At 39.8% G+C, this 25,055-nt stretch overlaps 2 protein-coding genes across 7 annotated transcripts in view; one reads left to right on the top strand and one right to left on the bottom strand.

Annotated features, from left to right (window-relative positions):
- pdlim7 (PDZ and LIM domain 7) overlaps positions 1-19,736 on the top strand; it is a 34,730-nt gene extending 14,994 nt beyond the window's left edge. For 3 of the 5 annotated variants that reach the window (XM_078260910.1, XM_078260911.1, XM_078260912.1), the window contains exons 4-13: positions 2,230-2,257; positions 4,492-4,685; positions 7,958-8,112; positions 8,589-8,625; positions 13,700-13,752; positions 14,007-14,241; positions 14,507-14,687; positions 14,790-14,910; positions 17,833-17,948; positions 18,252-19,736. In XM_078260910.1, the coding sequence (XP_078117036.1) occupies positions 2,230-2,257; positions 4,492-4,685; positions 7,958-8,112; positions 8,589-8,625; positions 13,700-13,752; positions 14,007-14,241; positions 14,507-14,687; positions 14,790-14,910; positions 17,833-17,948; positions 18,252-18,338 (1,207 nt within the window). In that variant the 3' untranslated portion in view covers positions 18,339-19,736. Of the gene's footprint in view, positions 1-2,229; positions 2,258-4,491; positions 4,686-6,682; positions 6,700-7,320; positions 7,363-7,957; positions 8,113-8,588; positions 8,626-9,665; positions 10,396-13,699; positions 13,753-14,006; positions 14,242-14,506; positions 14,688-14,789; positions 14,911-17,832; positions 17,949-18,251 lie in introns of those variants that run through there. The other 2 variants (XM_078260913.1, XM_078260914.1) reach the window with 2 other exon arrangements.
- A 1,902-nt stretch (positions 19,737-21,638) lies between these two features.
- unc5a (unc-5 netrin receptor A) overlaps positions 21,639-25,055 on the bottom strand; it is a 137,111-nt gene continuing 133,694 nt past the window's right edge. For both annotated transcript variants that reach the window (XM_078260907.1, XM_078260908.1), the window contains exon 16: positions 21,639-23,824. In XM_078260907.1, coding sequence (XP_078117033.1) covers positions 23,659-23,824 — 166 coding nt within the window. In that variant the 3' untranslated portion in view covers positions 21,639-23,658. The remainder of the gene's footprint in view (positions 23,825-25,055) is intronic.

Here is a 25,055-nt window from a genome sequence, read left to right as displayed (position 1 = left end):
ATGGTTTTTTTTTGGTTTAGGGCCTCATTTTCTTCAACACCAATGATCATTTGGTGTCTCTTTTTATGAGGAACGTTTAGGCTGTATCTAGAGCCTTTTATAGGTAGTGGAATCCAAAAAATATGGGCGTCAAAGAAAGAAGATAACGTAACAGCTAGAGGGACACACTAGGTCCGTATTTCAATGTTCACTGTCTGCAGGGATTGGCCTGGAGAGGGTTGTGGTTTGAGTCTGTCAGTGATGTGTGCAAAGTTGATTACAGTATCATGGGAGAATTGTTTGTGTGGGGAAATTTCTGACTTTATCTAACATCAGCTGGAAAGCCTAGCATGCATCAGTTAAGCTAAGTGACCAATGACACGAGGCATGAAATGATCTCATAGTGTGCATATTCAGTTTCAGCACAAGTCAAACTTGATCAAGCAAACTAACTTATTCCATGAAACAATGATCTAATGATCTCCACATTTGCGGCTCTCAAACACATTCCCTATATGCCTGATCTAAGTGTGACTCATCAAATTATGGGCTAAGGCGAGTTGAAGCACTATGAATGTCACGTTGATTTGTCTTCCCTGAAGTGTGACATGCATGGACATGTCAGTATGCCTGCCCTTCGCTCCTCTCTCTCTGTATCTATACAGCCCTGTTGTCATACTGTCTTTAACATTGCTCTATCAGTGGTTGAGCAGACAATGATATGAGCGGTTATTCATTTCTCATTGTCACAGGAAGTGCCGTCCATTGTTCTGTGTGTATGACTGTAGCCTGAAACAATAAGGGTGACTGCAGGGCTGGTTCTTTCTTGCTTAACCCTGTTGTAGATTTGTGTTGCATGCAAACATTGGGCAGGGGGATGGTAGTATTATGTTTTAGTTCTTTTAGGAGCCAGCAGCAATGTAAAGCTGGGTGCCTTCATGTTTAATGTGTACAGATATTCTAATGAACCGTCTGCTGTGTGGCTCCAGTCAGCAAAGACACCGCAGTAATGTGAATCCTGGGATTAGAGTTAAGAAGTGTACTACACTGTCGCATTTGCAGTATTCTTAACTGGCTGGGTGAATCTGCAGACAGTCCAAGATTTTGTGAAAAGTAGTGAGGTTTTGGTGTTTATAAATGGGGAAAACCTCAGCTTTTACAACCTGGTTCTTTTCTCCCATCATCTCTATGGCTTGTATCATCTTTGCTGATTAGGTTAATTGTTGAGAAATGGGTGTAAGGGGACTTTGCTTGAGACAGCTTTGCAGTGGAGTCCATTTGGCATTACAAAAGTAGTCCAGTTGAACACAGTTATCTAAACCACATGTTAAGATATGAAAACAAAAGTGAAGCATCCTGAATCCAACAGTATTTTGCAGGGCTATGTCTTGGTTCAGTCGCACATGTGTGCTCATGTAGTTTTATGATGCACTGGATAATTATAATGGGCATTTTGAGTGCATTCTCTTTTATTCTGGCATCTGTGAGTGATTTTAGATAAGTGGTTTAAACTGGGCCTGTTTAAAACCCGTCTGATCACTTGTTTGCATACCCCTTGTAAAACGGTCTCAAGCTGAGTTCCTGCAATTCCCTATTCAAGCAATAAAGCTTGTATTTATAATGTTGTCTTAACTAATGGGAAGCATGGCAAAAACTACAAGAAAAGGACCCATTTTGTTAACAAAATATTGTTCCACTAAGACTGTTATAATTGAAGTCACTTCTGTAAGGCACTTAAAATGTTGTGTGATTCCAGCTATTAGTCTTTGTGCAATATGAGGTTGATAATTGTATACGTGTAACCAGACTCATTTATTATAGATTTAGTCATTGCAATTTACATTTATTAGAATGTGTAAGACACGCAAAACATCCTTGTGTAGTTATGTTTAAAAGTGTTGGAGTATTAGTTGTCATAAGTGTATTTTCAGCTTGAATAATATACTTGTATGTTGTCCAGTTTATATAAAATAAAACTGTATTTTGGAAGGAAATTCAACGTGAAGACGGCGTCTCAAACACAACTTTTTCTTTTGACTGAAACATTGCTGACTTTTGTGATTTGAAAATCACAGTGTTTAGTATTCTATCTTAAATGTGTGGAGGTGATTTTATTTGAAATGGTAAATGGACTGCATTTGTAGAGCGCCTTTCTACCTTACGACAAAGCGCTTTACAATTTGCCTCTCATTCACCCATTCACACACACATTCATACACTAATACTTGCCCTTGTCTCTTCCTTTCACAGAGCTTTCAATGCAGGTGGAGACCAGAAGGTAAGACTATATTTGTCTGAAATATTGAGCACACCTCTGTATGAACAATTGGATGCTTTGGCATGGTCTGCTACTGGACTATTGAATTTGGAACTTCCTTTTAACCATTGCTCACAACTGGCTTCAACAGTGTGTTCTGTCACTTTGTGTTTAAATTCATCTGATTCACTCGAGTCAACTGTCAAGCTCAGAGTCCATGCACTGCGCATTAGCAAGGCATCACTGAGTCTCTAAGGGACTGTTCGTTATTTAATAAAGGGGCCACCGGAGGAGTTTTGTGGCCTCTAACCTAAAAAGACTTGACCCTCCCCTCATCAGTAATGATTTTCCTATGACCCTCCAAAATGATTTGAAAAAGAGGCATAGACCCCCCCCCCCCTTGCGTGCAAGGTTGCACTTTACAAAAAAGTACAGATGCCATTTGATTTTTACAGCCATGACATACAGGAGTTAACCTCTGCATTCTCATTTTACACATCCCACTCCTCTGTTATGGTGTGGTGGCCATTTCAGTAGATTTACTGACTAACATTGTTGTGGAAACACAATAAGCATAGAAACTAAATGCACACTTCATGCATTACTGCATTACTTCAAATACTAAGTTACTCCTCTAGTAAACTAGTATTCACACAAAACAAAATAATAAAACGTTGAGACCATTCAGCAAAGGACACTGGGAAATAACAATTCAACACTGGTTGCTATGGACTTGTCATTAGGTTTAGTCATTGTATATTTTAGCACATAGGTAAAGGTCCCGAAGCTGAACATTATATTCCAAAACATGTTTATTTTTACAGATTTTAAATTACATTGTAACAATTTAACAATTCGCCCTTATGAAATCCAATCGCGGCACGGCTGTTTTGGAACGCAATAGACAGACGCTTAAATTCAACTAAAATGTAACGGTGAACAATCAGTGTTGGACCTACAGTCTGTTGAGATGCCTCTCCAAACTCACCATAAAACGTTAAGACACGTTAAGAAAAAAAGATCCGTATTTTGCCGTAATCCAATGACATGGGAAAAAAATAATCCACAGCGATCAGTAGATCCACAAACGGAGTCACGGTGTATCCAGCAAGGCCTATACGAGCGTCACATTCACCAGCCAGCTCCAAACAGGTGAACGAGGCCTCTCCACTTCGCCGTTTAAACAAAGTGGAATAAACGTATACAAGTCCAAATCTACACAAAACCCGCAATCAATTAATAAGATGACATCACATGTATATACATGGCATTTAGGAAACCTTTATTGCAAGGTTGGCACGGCAAGATGTCCAGACTAGTGCAACAGTAACTTTCTTTTTTTGCGTCTTGCTGCTCCCATCGTCAGCCAGGTAATATTTTCTTTAACTAAAGCAGTATATAAAATCAGATGTATTACCTACCACCATTTAGTTGTTTTGTGTTATTTAAGATATTTATAAAATATCTGGTCGTAATAATACCACTAATTTTTTTAACAATGCAATTACTCGTTTGAGCCACCAGGGGGCAGTCCCCCCCCCCCCCTGCAAACTCTCCCTCCCTTCAACAAAAAATAAAAAGATATGACCCTCCTCCAGTGGTACATTCCATAAATACCGAACGGTTCCTAAACAAGTTGTTTGCTGGATGGAGTGTTGTGAATATTGCTTTTGGAATTTCCTGTGGTTTATTTCATGATGCCTTACACAATCCCTGAAGCCGGAGTAATACTGATACATTTAGTTTCACTGTCAAACCTCTTGACAGCTAATTGACTGACTACTTTGTGAACAGTACAATGGTGTCATGAACTGCTTTGTGCTGCACCTCGTTTTCAGTAAAGCAGCAAGAACATAATACTTTTCACAAAGTCAATGTTCCATTTCAGTAGGTGTTCTTTTGCAGTCCATGCATAATGATCAGGGAGAAATCTCATTAGTGAGACATGTCAGTCAAACATGACAATTTCTCAATGTGAGCATTTTGTTTATACCAGCAGTAGCAGATTACTTTAGCCAGTCCGTGGCAGACTGCCAACACAAATAAAATGGCTGTGCTCACACCATTTAAGCACTTCTTCCATGCACAGAGAAAAGCCCGCAGGCTTTGACAGAGCTTCTCCTGAAGTTGGAAGCTTGCTTAATATAAAGCTTGGGATTGTGCAACAGCAGAAAGAACTTTCAGTGTGTGTCAAAAATGTCTAACCGCATGTTGTGTGCTGTGCTGCACTGTCTCCCTCTCCCACACCCCCATAGGACTCGTTTTCTCCGGCTTCTGTTCAGCCAAAGTACTCCTTTGCCCCCAGCACAACCATTAACAAGATGGCGAGGCCATTTACAGCAGGTGCTAGTGCCAACTCAGGACCTGCTATTAAACCTGTGGCCTACTCCCCTAAACTTAACACCCAGAGCTCACAGGGCCGTGCCAGTATGCAGCAGCCACAGAATGGGTAGGTGGATTAAGAAACACTATTCCCTTCGGAATCACAATGTGACTAATGTGGTTTAATGGTTCTGACGTCTCATTATTCTGGTTTTACACCAGTGAGAAAACGACTCCTTCAGGATTTCCAAACCGCAGTATGTTAAGAATTGACTTCAGTGTATTGTCAACATTGTGTGACAGATTTTAGGAAACCTTCCATAAAGGATAAATGTAAGAAAATGAATGCTGACTCACTGCTAAGATGTACTTAATTACTCCAATGTCTGCCAACAATGTAACAAACAAGACAGCAGGCATATGATAACTTTTGTATAAACTTAGACTCTGGCCATAGAATAATTTTGGGGGGAAAAGGAGGAGGTCGTCAAACCTTTTTGTCAAAAGGACCCGAATGATCTTGTTGGCCTTCATCATACACATCAAAGCAAACACTTTGTTAGCAGCATAGCAAGGGATATTTAGCTGACATATGCAATTCATGCTGGTTTCCTCCAGCTATTAGACCTAAACAGTGGAAGTTATTGAATGATAACCGTTTTACAGAGATTAGTGAAGGTTGTGTCAATAATCGGTCACAGGTTTAAGGCCCGGCATATCTTTTATTTTAGTGTGTGTGTGTGGTAAGACCTTTTGAGCTTTGAGCAATGTATATTTTCTTGCAAAACGACTCAATTTTCAATTGAACTGATTTCAACAGATAAGTTATTGACTGATTATTACTTGTATCTTGCTTTTCCAGTGAGTCGTATGTTGCAAAGAAATGGCAACATTTTTAAGTCCAGTAAAGTGAATCTTCAGTGTCTCCTTTGATGATAGATTTGGCTTCTGATCTTTTGGTTGTAAATTATTGAAGAAAAAATAGTAACTTGGTTTCAGAGTTGATTGTTTTCAAGCTGTTGTAATGCTGCTATCATCTCTGCCGTGTATTGAAAAGAAAGTTTATGCTCCCATGATCAGAGTCTTGCTGCTATAATTACATAGAATAATTGTCAGAATCCTCCAGTTTTTATTTTACCCTTTTTTTTATTTGTTTCAGTTTTTACAAGGATTCCAGGAATGGATCAAAACACATTTTAAATGATCCAGAAAGTGGCAGTATGGCATGAAATGATGTAGGATAGGCCAGTCTGGTTCCTGTAATTTGGGTCATGGTAGTGGTTGCCTGGTCTGACTGCAGCCATTGGTGAGATGTGGCCTGTCGCTGTATTAAGCCTCACTCCTTAAAAAAAAAAAGAAGCTTTTACTGCCCTGGTTCTGGATTATTTAAGCAGCCATACTTGTTTACTCTTGAGAGGCCTCATCATGGTTGTGAGGTTTCTTTGCACATGGCTGAAACCCATTCCTCCAGCCATTTTTGGGAAGAATAGAGCCCAATTATAACTGTCGGCTCACTTTTGATGAAAACATTGTTGGATCTCTCTGGACAGTAAACCGTTCGATGCAAGCAGCATATGTCTAATGTGCCTAGGCCTGTTGGATTGAAACATTTTTTGTGTGATGTTGTTTGTACAGACTTTCTCTGACATCATGATGCGTCAATGCTGTGGCATTTATTATTGTTGTTGACGGGGTTTCAGAGCGCAAGAAAGTGTTTACTAGCTGCGGTGGCACAAGGAATCAGGTTAAGTGTGTTTTTGTTTTTAGTTTTTTTGTTTTTTTTTGGCAAATGCTACAGCCATTTACATAATCGTAAAGCATTTGTGCACATGGGTGAGCGGAGTGTTGGGCAAAGGGTTTGTGCCAAATTGACGGAGTCATTTTGGGACAGGGGGACAATAGATGATTTGACAGAGAAACAATGCTGTCTTTCTCACAGAGCTTGTTGATAATAGCAGCATGTCTCGTGCATGATTTTTGCATTCTGCAGCACTTGTTCTTTTGTTGTGTACAACCTCTCTGCCATATATTGACATGTTCTGGATTTCCTTCTGTTTAACACAAGGCTGAACTCTGACCTCTTTCTCTCATTTTCTGTTTTCCTCTTTTCTCTTAACGCCGCAGATGGAAACTCTTGAGAAGTTAGTATATCTTTTTGTCTTAATAGTCCAGACAAAATGTTTGCTTGTTTGCCTTTTTAAATTGTCATTCACACTCAGTAATTCCCATCCTTTATTACAGTGGTTTCCAACCTTGTGACCTCTTTTCGTGTGCCTGTAACCCCTCACTGGTTGCATATGTTTACTGGTTGTGAGCAATTGTTATTTAAAAATAAATACAAATAACAATTTTATATTTGAATAACTTAAAATGATCAAATAATTTACAAGAAAAAAAAAGCCATAGATTAGAGGAAAGTAGGGGTGCACTTGCACACCCCTAGAGGAAAGTCTAACAACATAAACATATCTTGATCCTCAGGTTTATATTGCAATGCATTGTGGGGGTCTCTATCTCCAGGTTGGGAACCACTGCTCTACTACAATCCATGCAACTATTTCCTCGTAATTCACCAGTTAAACGGAATCATTTACCATCTCACTCATCTTGGACAGTTTTTGTTTTTTATTTGCAATCAGGACAAAACTAGAAACATAATGTCTAAAAGCTTTTACTATTTATTAATTTTCCCTCTATCGTCTGTCTCTCCTCTATTAACTTAATATAATCTGTCTTTATGTGGTCTTTGGTCTATTCTACAGGGGTGAAGCAACTTACTTTGATGACGTGTACCAAGAGTCCAAGTAAGGGCCAGCTGTTTGCAGGCTGGTTTGTCAGCTTATTAGGTTAATGTGGCCAGGCTAGATATGAGAGAGAGCTAAAACTCTTGGGCAAATTCAGATACAGTTTACAGAACAGAGATGCAACGTACAAAGCCAGTTCATTAGTAACATTCATCTTTATCCTCTTTCTTTTTGATAAATGCATGCTGCAGTTAACCTGCAACCCTGTTAAAGCAATATGTTGGAAATGAAAAGCAATTTTTTTTGTGCTGCTTCTTGAGTTGTCGATCCAAATAAAAGCTTTAATATGTAATAAAACATTCCACAAACTAGACCAGCCACTGCCAGGGTTTCTCCCATCGATTCTAATAATGAGAGTTTTAAATTTGAGCTCTAATGTGGTAATGTCCATTTATGAGCCTCTACAGTGTGCCCATGAGAAATCTAAGTAATGGATGTCCATTAGCCTGCTTATTGTGTGACCGTGATGCTGAGCATTAGGTATTGCATGATCTGTTCACCTGATTAGCTGGGTTGGTGTGAGTGGGTAGTCCCTAGATGGGATTGTGTTAACTGCGCCTGCTGCTGCTGGGGGGGTGTGTGTGTGTGTGTGTAGGCACGGCCTCAGGATGGACAACCTGCCCTATTTTATCCCCAACGACCGCAGCAAGAAGAGGCTGATCCAGGACACTGAAGACTGGCAGCCCCGCACCGGCACCACCCAGTCCCGCTCCTTCCGCATCCTGGCCCAGCTCACAGGCACCGACTTCAGTAAGTCGGGGACCAGGTCTGGCATACTCGGGAGTGAGACAACAGAGAGGGATGGGTTAGGGGTGGGCTTCTCTGGTAGTCACGATGAGGTGTAGGTGCTGGCCTGTGACTGAACAGTTGATCTGCTGTGATCCAATCATAGTGACTATCGGTGCGAGTGACAGCAGAGTAAGTGACACAGGAAAGGTGGATAACGGTTGTGTCCGTTTTTTCGGCTGTGTAGAGGGGCCTCAACTGTCAGGTCGCTGCTGTCTTCAATGACAGTGATTTTTTTAATTTTTTTTAATGACTAACTAGTCTGACAAACAGATCTACATGTTTATTACAACAAAGGGCTGTGTAGGAACGGCAACATTTAATGTATACTATTACTTACTTTGGGTTTCCACAGGATCAGCTGTTTGACTATTTGTCTATGACAAGCACCGTCTTTATCAGTAAGGCATGCTAATGTGTGTGTCTCCTGGATCTCTCAGTGCAGGACCCAGATGATGAAATCATGAAGAGGTCCAGGTAAAAGCTTGAGCATCATTGATTTGAATACATGTCGTCCTCCTCCGTCACAAGTGTTTGTGTGTTTGTGTGTGGAAGCTTCAGTTTGGCAATTATTTTAGAAATCTTCCTTAGGAAACCTTCCTTTTAGTTTTTTAGTTGTTATTGGAATTTTGCTGCTTTAAATACTGGCATGTGTGGTGTGGTTTGTACAGCCTTTGTGTTATTTGAACAGTCATCTTATCTGTAACATGGCGTACTTTTTTTTTTTTTTTTTTAAGGAATTGTTCAACATTGGGCAAATTCGCTTCTTGGCTTTCTAGCTGTGAGATAGATGGGAAGATGTATACCATCTTCATGTCTGTACTCCAGCTAATAGGCCAGCCGCCGGTTAGCTTAACTTAGCATAATGACTGGAAACAGGGGAAACAGCTAACCTGTCTCTGTCCAAAGGTCTGTCCACCAATGGACTATTTCTCAGCAGAGCACATTAACTCCCTGGAGTCTCTGTCATCATCGAGAGATTTCCAGGCAACCAGCAGAGACTCTGCAGACTGTGCCCCGCTAAGAAATTGTACAACCCATAACGGCCCTTGAAACCATAATGTGTTATTTTCACACTTTGGCTTTTGTATGGTAAAATAAGTGAGCTTAAGATGTGCTGGTAGGTGGATGTTGTTACCTCCCGACAGAGCCAGGCGAGCCGTTTCCAGTCTTTGTACTAAGCTAAGCAACTGGCTGTTGGCTGTAGCTTCATATTTAACAAACCAATATGATTTTCTCCTCCTAACTCTTGGCAAGAAAGTGTATAAGCATATCTCCCAAACTGTGAAACTATTCCTTCACTTTCATTTGCCTTCCAGACCTTTTTGATATCCTTATTTTGTCTTTGGTGTTTCACCTGTTTTATTTCTCTGCTACTGTTTCACCTTTTGTGTGTGTACTCCACGTTCTGCTCTCTCCTGCTCTCTTTCTTTCTTTCTTTATTTATTTATTCTCTCCTCTACAATCTATTTCCTTCCTGTCTATCTCTGTTTCATATATCTGTTGCTTGCGATCAGGGAAAAGTTCCTCACTGAGATTCAGAGCCCCCGCTATGCCCGTCTGAGGGATTGGCACCACGACAGGTCTGCTCGTGCCCTCAATATCAAATCCTGAGCGGCATCCTAGACGCCATGGGATGCAGAGCCTGCTAGCGATAGCCACACCGCAACGACTACGTGACAAAGACGACGAAGATAGCCGACCGTCCAATGGCAGTTAACAAATTCCTCTTTCAGATACAGATGGGGGTGAAATAAAAGTTTGGGAGAGAACAAAAGAAAAGTGAACCAAAAATTGAAGAAACAAAGCCTAGATGACAAAGCCCAAAGTTGAACCTTGCATACTGAGCCTAAGTGTAAGATCTCCCTCTGAATCTCTGACTTGATGATTGTTGACATCACTGTGGACCACTGTGTCTGTGGCCCTGTTTTCCATTTTACACTGTGTTACTTGGAGTTAAGCGGTGGGAAGGTGGGAAGGGGGGTCTCAGCAGTGGGAAGCGCCTTTCTGTTTATTCTTCTTTGATTGTGAAGTTCAGACCCTCCTTTGATCTCTGTCTGTGTCTCTCTATCACTATCTCTCTGTTTCCATTTGAGTTCTTCATCCTTTAGAGTTTTCATTTGTGATTTCCCCCCCCCCCCTCATCTCGTAGGCTTCTCCAACCATTAAGAAAGAAAAGGAAGATGAATCTGTACTTTTTGTTTTTTTCTGCTGTCATCAAAAATATAAAACATCTCAAAAAAAGCAGCTCTTGCTTCTCTGTCCTTTCTTCTGTGCTTATTTTCTTTGTGTTTATTCACTATTTAAGGATAAATCTCTTGATATTCAACTATTCCTTCTCTTACTTCTCTTTCTTTAGCTGAGTCACAACACTTTCTATAGTGTACTGAACAAAAAGGATTATGTTGAAGCAGATCAGGCTTCAAGGTTTACTTTTCTTGCCTCAGAGAGAAGACCGTTGTGCAGTCAAGCATAACAACAACAAATGGGTACAACACACAACGCAATACAAAATCATAAAATGCAGAGGTTCACAGTGAGGCCTTTAGTATTGGATTAGAGAGTATTTAAAACCTCATAAAAAGACCAACATTATCATATTTAGAGGTCAGCAGAGTAATTGCTGCAGTAGAGTAGTGTTTGACTGTGATTTACTGTGATTAATTGTGCTTTTTATGATTATCGATTTGTTTTAATGTACAAACGTATTTATTTATTTTGCCTGTGAAGCACTTTGTGACTCCGTCTGTAATAGGTGCTATATAAATACACTTTACTTACTCACTAGAGTGGCCTTTTTATAGGAGAGAAAAGATCTAAGGGAAAGTTGCACACTAGACTTTTATGTAAAATAACTTTTCATCAATACCAGTATATTGTTAGTTAGGCACCATGTATCGCATTTAGATGTGTAAAAAAAATGACAACTGGAAACAATTCAAAACGTATGTTGTCTGTAGGCAAGGTACAAAATGTACTTTTGCCTTTAGGTGGCCAGCAGAAAATTGTGGGATGTTTGAGGTGATGCTGCCTAATGGGTTGTGATAGCAACGTGAATGAGAAGTGCTCTGCCTTGCATACTGTGGTTTAAAGAAATAATGTATTTAATAGCAGCAGGAGACTAGATAGTTGATGCTATTTTAAAGAAACGAGTAAGTCACAAAACAAATGGAAATGGGTATTTTTTTCACATACAGAAAACTGAAAATGGAAATTAGGTTAAGGCTATAATTTTTTCATTGGTAATTAAATGATACTTGGCAGTATTACCAATTATATAATCATTAAACAATTGACTATATAAAGTGACTAAAACTAAACTAGTCCTAACTAGTTGGTCTGTGCCAATAAGTGTATCCACACAGCAAGCAGACGCTCATCTTGCACTTAATGTCAAATCTGTCACATTGGCAGGAGTCAGCCACCAAAACCATGTGGAGACATTCCAGCAGATAACAGTCACCGGACAGTGGCAAACAAAGAATGTGTGTAATAGTTTAAGTGAAAAATATTACTTTCAACATGCCACAACAACTATAGCCTCTATACATTAATTGCAACATTGTAGTTTTCTTCACATTATGCCTAATAAGAAACAAGAGATGACCGAGCTTGTTTACCTGTAGAAAAGCTGTGCCTCCTGCCCTCTCAGACATGTGCCACCATTGTTTCACATTTTGTCAGTTGTCACATCCAGGTTCTTGCAGAGCTGCATCACTTTTACCTCCACGCTGTGGAGGGTGACATGTGTCAGTGGCTTCTTGCTCACTCTAAATCAAGAACTGCTCGTTTCCCTGTCGGATGTTGAGCTGCCAACAAACTCCTACTTTCCTCATTGCTCAGGTCGATGCATCCCACAGGAGAGGAAGCTAAAAATATAATGGGAATATTGGGGTGTCTGTCCAAAACTCTAATGTGCGTCTCTTTAAGGCAAAAATAAATAAAAATAACACCCCCCTCCTGTCTGCACAGTCTGTGATGCAGGAGTTGTGCGCCTGCATCACACTGAGCAGGAGGGGGAGGATGATGTTAAAAGCAGTGAAAATGTCAAGAAAACATGATCCAGGCCGCTCCAGGTGGGAATAAGCAGCTGTAGAGGATGTACTCTAATTTGCACCTGCAACCTTCACCAGAGGGAGGTGCAGCCAGACAAACCTCTGAGAGGTGTTTGAGGAGTCAGTGCCACAGGCCTGTAGGGCAGCACAGCAAGGGAGTGGCGCCGGGGCCGCTGTGATGACCAGGATGTGTGTTTGCGAGTTGTTGGGGTCCCAGAAGGCTTGTCAGTGTCTGGGGGTGAAGGGCAGCTGACCCGGGGTCTGTGTTAAACAGGCTGAAACAGGTTTGTCCTGTCCTTTGTTTGACCCAGCTGCCAGAGATCCTTCTCATCCAGCCTCCTCTCTTCCTTTCACTCTGTTTTGCTGCAGTTTCCAAAAACCTGGTAAGGATGGTGTCTTACCTTCCTTAATTTAGAAAGTTTTAACTTGCTCTCTGTCACCAGTCCTGCAATGCCCAATTATTGGCATGCCCTGTATTATTCAGAGTATGCTGTTGGAAAGTAGACTTTTTTTTATTTTTATTCTTCTTCATGCTCGATAGCTCCCAGCTGTGAGTCTGTAACTTCTTCTTCTGTAACTTATTGTGTTTAGTTGTTTGGCTACATACGGAGTATAATTGATAGGCAACCTGATACAGGCGATGCTACAGAACAAGGTTGTGGCAGTGAAATTCATTTCACATTTTCTTCTTTTTCCTTGCAAATGAGAAATGATTTCATCGTCTTTCATTAGTGTATTGTAGATGGCACAGTTGATGATGTAAACATGATGGATGCCCAAGGCGGTGTTATATTTTTTTCCAAGATAAGACGTCTCCACAGCTCACTTATTTTGCTCAAAAGTTTTTTTTCCTTCTCAGTCATGGTTTGAAGATTTTCTGAATATAGTGACGCTTGCTGGCGGTAACAGAACTTTGAAATGGAGAAACGGCTCTTTATTTCAACACTCCTGCACATGCAGGCTTGAAGCGATATCTGCATCCAAATCTGACAGTTTCTCGTTCTCTAACTTTGCCTGTGAGTGACGTCAATCAATCCAAGATGTTCAGGTTTCTGATTGCTCTCATTAGGGTAGTGGCTCTTTAATGTCTTTACCGAATGCACACCACGGTATCTGTTGTTCAGCATTGATCATTCGAAATGCATGATTGATTTAGTCTCACAAAGGCTTGTTATGTAAAATGGCCTGCGAATCAATTCCAATTCTATTACAGTGTATATTCTTTAACATTCACCTGAATCTACCACTCTTAACCAGCGTCTTTCCACAACAGGTGAGAAACCCATGCTAATCCTGTTGATACTGATTTTATATGACTGATGATGCTTATGATCATTCATACATTAATAATCTGTGGCACAACGCAATGGAGACAGGCTGCTGATATTCAAACATGTTTATTGTGTAGTAACCATGGTTACTGGGGTGTGTGTGTGTGTGTGTGTGTGTGTGTGTGTTTTTTTTTTTTCCTCTAATTAGTCATTTTCTCCCCACAGCCTTGAGCCAACTCCCTCACCTGCCAAGGCCCAGGCAGCAGCTAAACCAGATGGTGAGTTTCTGCTCCTGCTGATGCGTATAAAGAACCCCAGCAGCATCCAGTAGAGGTTGTGCTAATAGATTCTTATTAAGGTTCAGTACAGGAGCGTCAGCAGCAACAACGTGATGCCCAAAACTGTTACAACATACACCTGGAGGGAGCGTGTATATTATTTAAAAAAGTGTCCCCCTCCCCATTGTGAAAAAAGTATTCTAATTCCAAAACAAATCTCTTGCAAACTATTTATTTATTTTTTTCTGGCCCAGGCTCCAAGACTGCAGCAGGCAGTTCAGGTCCTTCCTCTCGACCGCCGTGGGTCACTGACCCTAATTTCGCCGACCGCTATCGCCCGGACAAGACCAGCACCGTCGTGACCCAGCACCAGCAGCCGGTCCAACCGACGCCTATGCAGAACCGCAGCTCCATCCTGCAGGCAGCGCAGCAGGCACCTGAAGACGGCGGGAGGACCCCGCTATGTGGTGCCTGCAACAAAATCATAAGGTGAGACCGTACCGCCACATCAATAGGGACAGTTTAATTCATTTCACCAGAATAAAATACATTCAAGTTCTGGCAAATTTAGTCAGTCAGCTAATTAACACAGTCTGGAGACATCTTGAAGACAAGCATTATCCTGACTTTGAAATAATTTGAACCTCATTTCACACATTTCACAGCTAATAAAAGAAACCTTAGTGCTTATTCTGATCACTTTTGCAAGAAAACAGAGGAACTGTACTCAATGTGTGTGTGTGTGTGTTTCCAGGGGTCGGTACCTGGTAGCGCTGGGTCGTTCTTGGCACCCGGAGGAGTTTACATGTTCACAGTGTAAGACGGTCCTGGATGAGGGGGGCTTCTTCGAGGAGAGAGGGTCTGTCTACTGTACCAAGTGCCACGATAACCGATATGCTCCTAACTGCGCCAAGTGCAAAAAGAAGATTACAGGGGTAAGAACTGCACTATTACTGAAAACACAAACCGGTTTCAAAGTTGGTGATTTCTCTGTACAAAAAAAATTATGTGGTACAACCTTTTCTCCTTTTTATCAGGAAATCATGCATGCCCTGAAGATGACCTACCATGTTCAGTGTTTCAAGTGTGCAGCCTGCAAGACTCCCATCAGAAACCAAGCCTTTTACATGGAGGAGGGTGAACCCTACTGTGAGAAAGGTAAGAAATAGAACCGTTGCAGTCATTGTGTGAATGCTGATTGACGTTTTTTTTTTCTGACATACTTCACTTTGACTTTGTAATGGCGTTTTTCGACATACTATACTATGAAATTTTCATCACTGTTTGAGACATACTATACTATGATTTTTTTTTTTTTGGCATACCACGCTGTGACTTTTTCATTGGCTTTTTTCTACACAATATGCTTTTAGTGTTTTTAACTTAAATTCCTTGTTGGCACAGTGGCTCAGTTGTTAACACTGCTGCCAACAGGCAAATAGCAGTAATCACTGCAGATTCTGATCCAGGTTCAATACCCAGTCCAGGCTGGCCCTTTTCATGACGTTTAACATACAATACTATGACTTTTTTTTGACATACTTCACTTTGCCTTTTTTAATGGCGTTTTTCAACATACTATACTATGACTTATTTATCACTTTTTTTTGACATACTATGACTTTTACGGAAACATAAACTCTGTGTCAGATCAGATAGCTTAGGGTGATGAGATTATGTTCGGAAGACTGAAGGTTGTTTGGTCAAAGCTTATGTTTGAGGAAGTTTTGAGATTCAAAATACTAAGTGAAACAGAAGAGTTTATGATTTTAGCATATTTGTCTGTCAGGTCAGATAGCTTAAAGTGATGAGAGAATGATTGATAGACAGAAGGTTGGGTGTTCAAATCGTATGTTTCATTAAGTTTTGAGATCCATTACACTAAGTTAAAGAGACGGATATGCCAAAACCGTGAACTCTTCTGTCAGGTTAGATAACTTGGAGATATAAGAGAATGATTGATAGACAGAAGGTTGGGTGTTCAAATCGTATGTTTCATTAAGTTTTGAGATCCATTACACTAAGTTAAAGAGTCAAATATGACAAAACCTGAACGTGTCAGGTCAGATAGATTAGGGTAATGAGAGAAGGTTGAGTGTTCAAGTCCTGTATGCTGCCATTATGTTCAAGACCAACATTACAGGAATGAAGAATACAAATAGATGAAGAGAAAAGTTGTGTTCCTGTCAGTCTCTCCTATCACTTTTTTCTATTGGAAGACAGAAAGTTGAGTGTTCAAATCTTATGTTTCAGTAAGTTTTGAGGTCTAATATACTAAGTGAAAGAGACAAATGACATGAACATAACTGTGTGTCAGGTCAGATATCTTAGGGTGATAAGAGAATGATTGGAAGACAGAAGGTTGAGTGATCAAATCCTGTATAGTGCAATTAGTTTCAAGACCAGCATTACAGGACTGAAGAGAGAAGTTGTACTCCAGTCTCTCTTATCACTTTTTTTCAACATACTATACTATGACTATTTTGAACATACTATATACACTTTATCACTTTTTTCGACAAACTATACTTTGACTTATTTCGACATGCTATATACTATGACTATTTTATCACTTTTTTCTACATGCTATTCTATGACTTTTTGACATACAATACTATGACTTTTTTTTTTATCATTTTCATCGACATACTGTACTATGACTTTTATCACCTTTTTTTGACATGCTATACTACGACTATTTTCAACATACTGTACTATGGCTTTTTATCATTTTTTTCGACATACTATACTATGACTTCTTTGTCACTTTTTCGACATACTATACTATGACTATTTTCAACATACTATGACTTTTTCATCACTTTCATCGACATGCTATACTATGACTTTTTTCAACATACTATACTTTGACTTATTTCGACATACTATACTATGACCTTTTTATTACTTTTTTCGACATGCTATACTATGACTTTTTTGACATACCATGCTATGAATTTTTACTAATAAAATATGAAGTTCTAATTATTTTTTAATAATATGAAACACATCTGCACCCAAGAATCTAACAAGACACCCCGCCACGCAGCATTAAGTTTGTGATCAAGCTCATTTGATGAAAGATGTAATTTCCTTTTACGTTAAATGGATGCCATAGCTAAGTACACTGTGGTTCATGGTGCATAACAGAAGCTTGGGTACAAAAACAGAAAAATGCAGCGCATTTTCTGATAAATTTGTTTCTTTTGAGAAAACAAATGGCTCACTGCAGGGTGTTCCCTCTCCAGTTTAGCTTAAATCATTTTCATATTTTTTTATCAAGCTATTTGTAAAACATTGCTTTGCTGTGGGGTTTGGTGTGGGCCTACATCATGAATCTCTTGGCGCGTACCACAGTCAGTCATAAAGTGTGATGTTTTCATCTGCTATAATCTATTTAGCTCCAGTTTACTTCATACATTTCTCTATTGGATTTTATGAATGGTGTGTGCTCTTCTATTATGCTGTAAATGATTTAGTGGAGCCGCATGCCTCTCGCTTACTACTGAGGCTCGCTGCTTTATCAGAGGCGAAGCCAGAACCTGAGTACTCATACTCTGAATAATGCCTTTAGCTCTGATAACCATTCTGCTGCTGCCTCAGCATCTTTCAGGGATTGTGCAGGTCTCACCCACTCATTCTTGAGAAGCAGCATCATAACCTGACACTTTCCCCAGAGTTCTTGTGATGAAAGAGACTGGCAAATCCACTTAATTATCTGGAGCAATTTCACCTCATCCTAATCCCTCCCTTCCACTCTGGAAAAGCACTAATGTACAGTGGGTGGACAAAATAACACAAACGGCAAAGTATCAAATGCCGTGTGTGTGTGTGTGTGTGTGTTTATATGTGTTTTCTTTCCTTTCAAAAGAATACAAAAAAAAAAAAATATTCCACATTCTGTGCTCCAGAACATCCTATAAAGGTTAAGTGATGTTTACATAAGGTAATGGTGGAGGCCACAGATGATGCTTGATCTTATTTCGAGGATGATAAAAGCTCTTTTGAATGAACTTAATTCTGATGGTTATCTCACATATCTCTGCCACTCACCACCTCTCCTCACCTTTCTCTCTCCAGACTATGAGAAGATGTTTGGCACCAAATGCCATGGCTGTGACTTCAAGATTGATGCCGGCGATCGGTTTCTGGAGGCCTTGGGCTACAGCTGGCACGATACGTGCTTCGTCTGTGCTGTAAGTCATTTTGATTGATATGGCTCTCTGTGGAGCTCTCTTTGGCCCATCTCTTCTGGCTGTCCCAGCGACAATGCCGCCTGCAAAATCTGCCTTCACCTCTGGACCTCGAGTCTCTCTCTATCACCTGCAGTCTGTCACTCTCCATCTTTTTGTCATTGTGTGAAGAAAACTGAAAGTAAATGCAGTCAAGTAAATAATATAAGCTGTCTCTGGCCAGTAGAAAACGCAATGTTAAGGTCTGAGATCTACTCTGCCCTGGTTTCCCAATCTGTCTCTCTCTGTCTCCTTTCATCTTTAAAGCTGTGCCAAATCAACCTGGAGGGGAAGACGTTCTACTCGAAGAAGGATAAGCCCCTGTGCAAAGGCCATGCCTTTGCTCCAGTGTGAGTGAGTGAGCTTCATCTTCAGAGGAATCAACACTTCTCTCTCTCCCTACTCTTTACCACACTCCGCCCTCCGGCACACTCGTACACACTCTACATCTCTTCTTTGCTAGCCACACACCTAGTTACACTAGTCTTTTTTTCTATCCTACAGACTTTGTTTCTACATTTGAGGCTTACTGTTAGCTTTACGCACTACGCGTTACTTTACTGTGCTAATAGGACACTTCACATGATACTGCCTGTAATACCAAATGCTGTGTTGTATAACTGGAAATAGTCAAGGAATTGTTTTAATGTCACTAACTTGTCATGTTCAGATCAAACATTAAAAAGTGCATCTGCAGTTTATCTAGATTAAATTATAGTTGTTAAGAACTCTCACGACTACTAATCTCATCCTCGTTCAGTCCGAAGTAAGTTCAAGTCAGTATCTTTCAAGTTGGAGGAGTCATTTAGCCTTTACTAATCTCAGAAATTGCAGTAATGATCTGCCAATACTCCTGTACTAGAATGTAGAGAAGTGGTGGCCCCATTCAGGACCCTGGCACTCTCTGACTCGTACTGCAGTGCTTATTGACTTAATGGGGGTCCAGTCAAGCAGAAAAGGGGATGTCCCATTTCTGCTTGACTGGACCCCTGCACCTCTCCACAGAAGCACTAGCTGCAGTATGTGCTCTAAATTTGCCAGAGCCAAATGAGAAATAAAGTAGTTAATAACTGTAATTGTGAGTCATGTAATAATCCTCAATTGATCCAATTTTAATAGTGACACGTGGGTGACAAAAAGGGCTATTCTTGTTTTAAATGTCAAAGCTTTTGAAATGATTTTTGAAATTTATTGGACATTTTCAAGGGCTAGTCGGTACTCCTGTCTGCTTCTCTGAACTGGCAGCGTGCTTACTGTCATACACTGAGATACACTGACTATGGATAAGTACCTCACGCAACCCCACTTCTAAAAAGCTGAACTATGCCTTTAATGTAGGGAAAAAAACTCATTTAGATTTTGTCCCCCATGTTACTATATGATATTATGATTATTCCTTAGAGTACTTTCAAGTCATGGTGACTTTGTATTTATATTGCTTCAGAATGGGCCTGTAAGTGTTGTTTCATAGCTGTTGGACATTTCCAATAAAATATTGTAGTATTGCTAAGTGCTGGGGCAGAACACTGAGCTGACATGTTCTTTTGAGGTGAACCCATCTGTAAGATTTTCTATTGACTGATGTTTTGGCTGTCTTCGCTCTCACCAACAAGAGGGCAATGGACTTTCTGATGTTTTTGCTCCGTTTTGTTGTGAATACAATAAGTGCTTTTAAAAAAATAACTGTTGTAACCACGAGCCTAGTGAATCCTTACAATGTTGATGTAGAAATAAATAATTTTCCAACAGCCATTCAGTCATTAGTCGTCTGAATTAAGTATTCTTTTACTCCAGATGTTAACCATGTTGAACAAATAAATTGTAGCGCTATGCTAATCTGGTTGACCTTTTCATCAAACTCACCCCAAAAGTATTCCTTTTAAACATGTTATAGTCAGAGTGATGTTGAAGTCTTTGAAGCCTGACAAAATGCAAATCAGTTTAACCTATAACATTTAATAGCACCCATATGGTCCTTTTTAAATTATTTTTATAAATCAACACCAGTTTGTTTCAAGTGAAAGATCCAGTCCTTGATTTAACAATATATAATTTATTTACAACAATTTCAGGTTGAATTACTATACATACCTTTCTGAAATGTCATAGATAGATATATATACATAAGGCCAAGTAAATACTTGAAAGCACTTAGAAACGAATTTCCAAAATTCTACCCACAAATCCATATCATTGTCCAAAAAGTACAGAAAATCTCCTTAAGCAGAAGTTTTCCCATTTGCCACAAAAGTTTTGACAACAATTAACATTGACGATAAGGAACACAAAAGGTTAAAAAAAAACAAACAAATAAAAGGATTATACAATTGCATAAGCGCTGTGGCATGTAATAAATACAGCATTTTTGACTTGCAGAAAGGCAAGAAACATTGAATCAAGGAACTAAATAGAAAAACCATTCACAAGTACAGAAGTCTATTGTTCTTGGTTTAAAAAGAAAAGTCAGTGACAGGGAGGTATGCACACACCCAGTCTTACGCACACAGTCACTCACACGCCCTTGACACTGAATAGTAATGAGTGACGCAAAAAGTACAGTTGTGAGATGTAACAATTTCCCCCCATAACTTAGGGATACACTTATAAACCCTTGAACAAAGCATGTGTGTTACTTACACAAGTCATACACAACTATCAGGTCCAGACTTCATCATGAAGGGAACTGTATTACTTACACACACACACACACACACACACACACACACACACACACACACACACACACACACACACACACGATTTGTTAGACAAGTGAAGATAGATGCTGAACATCCTGGCGGCTGGTGAATTACATTACTGAAAAGTGCTTCGACAACACATCCAAGACAATGACGGGGGTGATAAAATTTCACGCACACAGTCTGACTGTACAACTGCCATGATTCATCTAAACATGCTGTGTCAACACTGGCTTGTCAGTTTCCAAGACCTGATGTCCTCTTTCCTCAATTAGCCTCCACACAATCCCAGTCTAGTGATTCACTAAGCATTAGTGACTATGTCCACCTTTTACTTAAATGCTTACAGTTAGAGAAACAAACAGGTAGACATATGCAGAGTAAGGACAAACAAAATATGTATAGAAACTTCCTGTAAAACAGTCTCTAAACCCTTAACACTGCAAAACGTCTTCACTGCTAGATCGCCAAAGAACAGTATATAGGCAAACACGTCACGGTTTAGACTTGACAAATGCTGCGCCAGTTAAGTGTCTTTTTTTTGGCTTCATATTAAAATATAATTTACATTTCTTTACAAAGTGATAAACTGACACATCTTACTGCTTGAACAAACAGCATTAACTTGCCTCAAAGACAAAAGCGAGGAAATGATAGAAGGAAATGATTTGGACTTTTAAGTCCGCAGTTTAGAAGAGACAGCAACTCTGACTTATTCTATAACTAGCTGCAAGTAAAACAATGCTGAAACAATATTCAATGGATACAATATGAGGATGTAGTGGCCTCAAATGATAGTCATAAAACTTTGGTTACCAATTCTGCTGATATACAGTATGCAAAGTGACAGCACACGGCTGGTATAGAAAAAGTATTTACATGTGACGATGATCCATTTCAACATGAAAAGATTTATTTAAGGGGGATATCGCCATTTTGTCTGAAAGGGGCTTGATTTTTTAAGTTAATAAAAAAGGTAAAATCTTATTTTATGGCATCAAATCGTACAGGGGCTTGTAAAAACGTGTTGGTCAAGAGGAGGCGTGTTTAATAGGATGATAAAGAGCTATCAGGTGCTGAGATGCCACACAAAAACAAACTATGAAAGACATACTTTTCCCCCCACTACAAGGAAACATAAATGTACATTCCAAATATCTGACAATCATAAAAGAGGCTCCAGTTAGTTTTAAAGGTTGAAGCCACAGGAGCTGGTAGGATGGGCTTTGCTAGCTCTTTAAATAAGAAGGGATATAATGAAAAGGGCTCTCTTTAGAACTTAAACAACTTCACATGCAACCCTGAGGCAGACGGAGAGAGAACTATGGCTAATTTGGGATTGCTCACACCTTTTCAAAGTAGAATTACTGAAACAGTGGACTTTAAAGATACTGTGTATTCATGTTGCCAGACCTGACAAATCATAAATAAATAAAAAGCAGTAAATTAATGCAAAGCAGCAAAATATAATAAGCAAATGCGTAGTTGCATTTTATGGTTCGTTGCATGAATCTGCTGGATCATTTTTGCCATCCTGGCTAGAAATAACAAAAAGGGAAAAACCCTTTCAAAGCATCTTTAGTGAGCAGAGGCGTGACATGATGAATAAGCCACTCTTAACTTTCTCTGAGAGACAGGTGTTTCTTTGATGTGGAAATACGGTTTGCCACATAGCAAATATAAAATTCCCACCAACATTGCTTTTATGAACTACAAAAACAAAGCTGCACAACTTCACCGCGAGTAATCTGGTGAAGATTTTGAAGAATTTGTTGTCAGATCTTTTGCGGGGAAAGTGGTTTGCATTATTCATGTGGGACAATAACCCTTTTGGCCATGCTTTTATGTTTAACATCATCTCTGCTACAGAATTTATGTAATCAGGGGGGAAATGTCATTTCAGAATTGAGTTTTGACGACATTCAGTGGTGAAAGGCCTTTCGGCCCTATGGCTCCTTCATTAGCGGCGGAATTTGAAACAGAAAAACGCCACGATGAACGATTGGGGGTTAATGCAAGACGTGAAATAAACGGGACGGATCAAAATCACAGGCTTTATATAGAAGTGGCTTCTGAAATATGACTTTAGTGAAGATATTATTTACTTCTCCCTCAAAAAAAGTTCAAAGAACCCAAACCCCACACATATTGATTTAGAAGCTGTGAAGCGTCTCGCTGAATCAAGATGTCAAGATGTTACATTCACAGTAGTGATACCGGCTGGACTAAAGCACAAACAAGATGAGACGGGTTATTGGGCTTCTGACATACAATCTATTTTAAACTTGCAAGTCCAGGATGTGCTACAAGCGGTCTGTTTGTGTTTAAAAAAACGGATGCCAACATATATACACCTATATCATACATGTATCACTGGGTTTGGGCGGGGACGTTCACAGACCCTGGTGACCGTAATGAAAACGTGTTCAGTATCTGAGATCAAGTCTTATAACTAACCTGCCAATTGCATATGTCGCCTGTTCTCTTTAACCTGAAATGACTGGCACCTTTTCTCACATCCCTCTTATTTGATATTTAATGTGTCGTTTTTTAAATTAAGTAAAAAAAAAAAAATTTGGCAATATTGGCCATCAGGAATAGCATTACTTTGCATATTGCTCCTTATCAGCCCATTAATATAAAAGGCATTATGTTAATTTTATGTTATCTTTAAAGTAGAACCAGGGTGTGGACTAATTTAACTTTAATGGAAAATAAAGTTTTCTTTTTTTTGTTCATGAATACATTTACACACACACCCAAACTCTCATTTGGTCTGCCATTTAAAGATATTTACTCTGTTCGATGAGATATAGGGACTCAATCCTACATAAACCCTTTACTATCTCCTAGCGAAGAAGAGGGACATGGGGACAGCTTTTCTCTTCGATTCCTGCTGCTGTAATTGTTGTTTTTGTGTGTGTTGTTGTGTTCTGTACTTCTTCCTCTGCACCAGTCTCTCCCCCTTTTCTGGGTTAGCACTCGCCATCAGAGACCAGGAATATCATGGCTTCTTGTTTGCCAATGTCAGCCATGACGGTGGCCAGCTGGTTGATGTTGCCGCTGTGGAAATGTTGTGCCTCCCACAGGTCCAGGATCATAGAGGTTGGGCTCGCTTTGGATGCAAAGAAACTCATGTGTCTGCAGAGAGGAGAACACACAAAAATAACAGTGAGGGAACAATGAGACTTTTTTTTATTTTTTATTATTAAATCAAGCGATATCAATAGCACATATCAAAGCGGACAGTCTGTCATTTTCTCTACAATAACAGAGTCTTAAGAAAACCTTTTCTGCCGGTATTTTATAGCGCTACTGCTTCTTGTAACTCCGTCAATGTCAAGTTTTATTGTGTCTTATATTGCTTCATCCCGACATGCTGTGTTAGAGCACTAAGTAAAAAAATGATAAAGGTATAGGAACACAGTCTAGCTCCTGAAACTGCCATCAAATACAGAATCTCTGGCAATTTTCATTGAAGCTTAACAGCATAAGCCTCCTTCCTCTTTATTTGATGTTGAAATTGGCCCTAAATCCCATATAGTAAATCCTATATAGACTTTTCACAGTTAAGTCGGAAGTGACCTTTTCCATTTTAGGAGCAGAACCTTTACGATCAAACCCAATCAATGACAACAAAGCAGTGGCCCCAGCCAGCTGTATATTTGATGTTGAGCGGTACCCGAAGATGCTCGTTTGATTTAATGGCCTTTTTCTGTTCTCCAAATGTCTGGGGTCTTAACTGTTATGTAGAGCACACGTGACATTAAAAAAAATAACTAAAAAAAAAAACAGCATAAACTCTTGGCACATAGTGGGTTTTTTGCCGGGGAGGGTGGCTGACAAGAAGCCCAAAACACCCTTTTCACCTTGAGAAAGGTCAGACAGAGTCCATTACTCACTCGTATCTTGTGTTTGTCTGGTGAAGCATTCTGTGATGGTTTTAAACATGTGGCTGCTTTGGCAGTACACAAGCACTGAGAACACAGTGCCACTCTGCTATTTTGAGTCAATTGGATTTTATAGTTATATAGTGCACACAGCCTTCCCTCTGCGTCGGGAGAACACAACAAAGATAAGTGTTGGTCAAAAAAAAAAATTTGTCTGGGAACGAACCTCTGTGTCATTATTCTGATAAAAACAAGACAGAGCTTAGTGTCCGATGTGTCAGCCCCGCTTATTCACCTCGCTGTGTGAAACACAAGCTTATCTTGTATGGCTCAGGCACAGCCGTTTGCTCAGTCTTAGGAGAGAAAGATCAAATAAAAGGTTGTTGGCATTTTAAGTTTTATTGATTGGTCCCGTTCCGCTCGGTCTCAACGCTTTATACACACACAGAAACAAACGCAGAAATACAGCATGACAGAATGCC

The sequence above is a fragment of the Sander vitreus genome, chromosome 10, assembly GCF_031162955.1.
Source record: "Sander vitreus isolate 19-12246 chromosome 10, sanVit1, whole genome shotgun sequence".
Lineage (NCBI taxonomy): Eukaryota > Metazoa > Chordata > Actinopteri > Perciformes > Percidae > Sander > Sander vitreus.
This window is presented reverse-complemented; position numbering and strand designations above follow the sequence as displayed.